This window comes from Neophocaena asiaeorientalis, unplaced genomic scaffold, assembly GCF_003031525.2.
Source record: "Neophocaena asiaeorientalis asiaeorientalis breed wild unplaced genomic scaffold, Neophocaena_asiaeorientalis_V1.1 scaffold407, whole genome shotgun sequence".
Lineage (NCBI taxonomy): Eukaryota > Metazoa > Chordata > Mammalia > Artiodactyla > Phocoenidae > Neophocaena > Neophocaena asiaeorientalis.
In genome coordinates, this window is record NW_020174060.1 from 790,736 (window position 1) to 795,442 (window position 4,707).

At 56.8% G+C, this 4,707-nt stretch overlaps 1 protein-coding gene across 1 annotated transcript in view; it reads right to left on the reverse strand.

Moving 5' to 3' along the window:
• DRC11L (dynein regulatory complex subunit 11 like) overlaps window positions 1-4,707 on the reverse strand; it is a 14,739-nt gene that overhangs the window by 2,985 nt on the left and 7,047 nt on the right. Inside the window, 9 exon segments of the mRNA XM_024754505.1 lie at window positions 121-228; window positions 384-466; window positions 1,077-1,135; window positions 1,229-1,312; window positions 1,777-1,883; window positions 2,278-2,353; window positions 3,065-3,181; window positions 3,647-3,731; window positions 4,319-4,512. Of these exon segments, the coding sequence (XP_024610273.1) occupies window positions 121-228; window positions 384-466; window positions 1,077-1,135; window positions 1,229-1,312; window positions 1,777-1,883; window positions 2,278-2,353; window positions 3,065-3,181; window positions 3,647-3,731; window positions 4,319-4,512 (913 nt within the window).

A 4,707-nucleotide genomic window follows, 5' to 3' on the forward strand; every position in this document is an offset into this window, starting at 1 on the left:
AACAGGAGTTCATGGCACTGGGATTAGGAAGCCCAGGCTGGACACGCTTGCCTCGGCCACCCTACCCTGCACCCAGGCTCCCCGAGAGCCACCTGCCTGGCACTGGCTCTCGCCTTTCACCAAGCCGCAGAACCCCATACAAGGCCACGTTCTGTCGTATGTCAAACAGGGAAGGCATAGGCAGCTTGTTTGCCAAATTCAGAGTCAATCCAAGACAGAGGCAGTCACCTGGGGGACAGGTGGCCCGCTGGTGAGTGGCACCCACTGGGGCAGGGCACGCGAGGAGAAGGGTCACTGGGGAGGTGGCAGTCGGCTGCAGGGAAGGCTGTGGCCAGGGGCACCATTCCTTAACCTCGGGAGCAGGCGCTGCGGAGGGCTCTCACCAACATAGTCTTTCAAAGCCAGTGTCTCGCACTTCTTTAGAAGGCCAAAGATGATGAGCTCTTCAAACAGGGAGTCCACAGACCTGGCAGAGGGTGGCGCAGCGGGGGCCCCGAGGAAAAGGGAAAGGGACACAGAGATGGGTTGGGGCGGTGCTGTAGGCATGAGGAGAGGGGGTAGGGAGCCCTCCTGTCCAAAGTCCTGTCGTCAGCCATCTCCAAAGGCCCGACACCGGCCCACTGGCCCAGAAGGCAGTTTGCCCCAGCTGGGTGCTCTGGGGGTTGAGCGGGGTGGAGAAGGACCAGAGCCCTCTGAGACCCTCCCTCTAAAAACCCAGTGTGGGTGACACAGGGCCCTCTTCCTAGAAACCACATCTAAGATGTACATGCTCCTGGGAGGGATGGCCATTAAAGCAGCCAGCGCCAGTGGGCTTGCATCACCAGAGAAGTGAGTAGAAAGTGACCTCTGGTAAGTTCTGCGTCATCACTTTCAAAGCACTTTTTTGTGCTTCTACTTTATCCTCACAGCTATCCCGTGAGTTTGGTAGGGTAGGTATGCGGCTAATGAGGACAGGGGATCAGAGAGGTTAAGTGACTTTCCCCAGGTCACACAGCAACAGAACCAGGACCGGAAGTCAGATCTGTCCTGGGCCAGGGCTCGCTCCCCCACCCCTGGTGAAGTGCAGGGTCTGCTACCTGTCTGGGGTCAGATCTTTTTCTTTCTTCCTCTTCTCAGGTTTCTTGCCCATCTTTTTCTGGTTGAAAGCAAACACACAGGCAGTTGTCTTCTGTTCCTTGCCTCCCTGGCGTGTGCCCTTCCTTGTGCCAGCCTTGGCCCCTCATCTTGCCTTCGGAGGCTTCGAAGTTCCCCCCTCCTCCCTGACCGCGGCCAGCCGCAGGCTCTTCAGCTCCTGACGCATCAGCTCATTTACCTGGGGGGACAGCAGGGGGTGTGATGGGGCGACCAGGGGTTGGGGAGGACAGGTAGGAGGGTGAGGACTGAGTCGGGGTGGAGGGGCACCTCAGGGAAGAGCCAGACAAGCCCAGTGAAGGCAGCGGGGCAGGGGGGTCGTTCTTTTGGAACCCTCAGCCCCTGCACCCCAACTCTGATTCACACCTCACGCCTGAGCCTTGCTCTCAGCTGGCATCAGTGTGGGGAGGAGCCCCCAAGATGGAGTCGGTCAGCTTTCAGTTGCATCCACACCCCAGGGAGAAAGGGTGACCAAGGAGAGGCAGAGGAGGACGGGGACCGAGATGGACCAGACGGAGCCCGGACTGCGCAGGGCAGGCAATGCGTAGGGCGTGCTGCAGCGGGTGGCAGGCGGGAGGCTGGTGGCGGTGTTTGAGCACAGAGGGACGGAGCCTGGAGCAGCTGGAGGCCCGCAGGGACGCTCACCTGTATCCGGACCTCTTGCTCCACTTCCCTCCTCTTCTCCACCTGGAGGATCTCAGAGTCAAAACTCTGATTGGGATGTAGGCTATCAAACCAGTTCTTCCACAGATCTGACCGTGGAGAGGGTGGAGTGCAACGGAGTGTCAGGGTTCCAGGTGCACACACGCACCCACACACACATGCACAAATAATCTCACACGTGCGCACACACGCGCTGGTCCACCCCTCCTCACCGAGCTGCCTGACGCTTCCACCCAGACCACGGACCACGGCCTGATCCCAAGGCCTGTGGCCGCAGGATTCAGACCCAAACACACAATGCCCCCGACCCAGGGAATCACACCTCACACCCCTCTCCCCTTTGGCCTTCTCCCCTCGGCCTCCACACCCACACTCTGACACTGCCACCTCACGATACGTGGCACAGGTCCACTGTCCCCAGGACCAAGGTCACCCCAAGACCCCACAGGCCTGGTCACTCTTCCCCAGCCCCTCCTCTCTCACCCGTGTACTCCTCATGTCCGGCATTAATCACAGGGATGGATTTGGAGGGCAGTACTCTCAGCAGCGTATCTGCTTCCTAGAACAGGAACATCCTTCAGCTTTTTTTTTTTAAGTTTTCTTTTTTTTTTTAATTTATTTATTTTTGTTTATGATTTTTGGCTGTGTTGGGTCTTCATTGCCGCGCGGGCTTTCTCTAGTTGCGGCGAGCGGGGGCTGCTCTTCGTTTGCGGTGCGCGGTCCTCTCATTGCGGTGGCTTCTCTCGTTGTGGAGCACAGGCTCTAGAGCACGTGGGCTTCAGTAGATGCGGCTCATGGGCTCAGTAGTTGTGGCTCGCGAGTTCTAGAGCGCAGGCTCAGTAGTTGTGGCGCACGGGCTTAGTTGCTCCGCCACATGTGGGATCTTCCCAGACCAAGGGTCGAACCCGTGTCCCCTGCATTGGCAGGCGGATTCTTAACCACTGCGCCACCAGGGAAGCCCTAAAGATTTCTGTTGATGTGGACCATCTGTAAAGTCTTTATTGGGTTTGTTTTATGTTTTGGGTTTTTTGGCCCCGAGGCATGTGGGATCTTAGCTCCCCGACCAGGGATCGACCCCACACCCCTGAATTGGAAGGTGAAGTCTTAACCACTGGACTGCCAGGGAAGTCCCCCATCCTTCGGCTTTGACCCCCTCACCTCTACGCATCACAAACTCTGGCCCTGATTCTCCCAGGACCAGCCTTCCCCTGGGAATTCTCTGAGCTTCTGTGCTTGCCCACTTGGTCCATGAGTCCAGGCAGTGCCTTACCCCCTTCCTGGTCATTTCTCCCTTCCTTTTCTTCTTCTTTTTCTCTTTTTTCTCCTTACTTTTCTTTTCATCCTTTTTTTTGCTCTCCTGGACCTGCACCTCCAGTTCCATTTTCAACTGTGACAAACAGGGAAGATGTTTCAGAGAAGACCACAGGGATTTGATAGGAGCAAGAGAACCAAGGGCCTGAGCTAGGGGTGGACCCAGGACTCCAAAGGCCCAGTGTCACTGGTGGGATCCAGGCACTGAGAGTCCAGACACTTGACTGGGGTCCAGGAAGAAAGGGGTGCAACTGAGGGAGTGCTCTGCTCAGAGCTGCTGCTCTCCCAGCCCACGGGGGCCTGGAGCCACGGTGCTCTCACCAGACATGTTTCCTCTCGCTGGCTAAGAAGCCTTCTCCAGCTTCTTCTGGGTATCCCCTCCTCCCTGTGCAATCACACTGGCTACGTACATCTCCTCCACCACGTCTGCCTCTACTGAGGGTGGCCTCACCCCCTGCCACCCTCAGCTTACGCCCAGAACTCTCTGTAACCTCAGATTCCACCTACCATAGAAAGTCTTCTATCCCCAGCTCCACGGTACCTGTTCTGGAGTCTTGTCTGCAAAGATCAGGTAGGATCCACCTAAAGACTCATCTGGATAATCAGGGAATCGGCCAGTAAGGGCACTAAATGAACATAAAATGGTTAGAGAGACAGATGGATGGATGGGTGGATAGTTGGATGGATGGATGGATGGATGGATGGATGGATGGATGGATGGATGGTTGGATGGATGGATGGACAGATGGATGGATGGATGGATGGATGGGTGGACGGATGGGTGGAGGAACAGAAGGATAAATGGATTGATGAATGGTTAGATAGATGGGTGGCAGAAAGGGTGGGTGGATGGATGGATAGATGGATAGAGGGAAGGATGGAGAAAGATGAAGGACCAGGGAGATAGAGGGAGAGAGGGAAGGAGTGGATAGTTACAGAATAGAGAGGTGAGACTAGTCAGGGGGGTGTCCCTGGATGCTTTTCCCATCTTATTCTGGCATTTTCTCTGCCATCTAGGGAATGGGAAGTCACGTGTGGCGCTGTTCCTGTAGGCTGGGGGCCCCAGGTTTAAACCAAGTGTGTCAGCAGCGTGTCGGGGCGTGGGGGGGGGATGGTGAAGAGAATCCAATCTGGACCAAAGGACAAAACAGAAGTGGGGTTCAACACTGGGATGAGGAGGGAAAGAAGGGTTTAGGGTGGGGTCAGCTGAGGCTGATGGCACTCGATAAACCACTGTCGGATTTGCCCCTTCATTTTCTCTTTCATGTCGGGCCCCCTGAGGGCATCGTGGGTCTTCACCACAGCCGACTGGAACTCCTTCTCCGTCTGGAGGAGTCTCTGGACATCCCCCCCGAGGCTGGCCTGGGACATGACGCCCGACTGCTCCACCTGGCTGGATGAGGGGAGCTGGGGACGTGGACGGGGAGCCAGAGGGGCTCAGGGGTGGGAGTGGGGAGGCCCGGCCCCCGGCACACAGCCCCGCACAGGCGAGGCCTCGCGTACACACCCACACGGAACAGCGAGCATGCCTGCAGCAGGAGAAATTGTGTTTGGAGCCTGAAACTCGTCTGCGTAAATTACTCTGATAATGAGTTTGCTAGA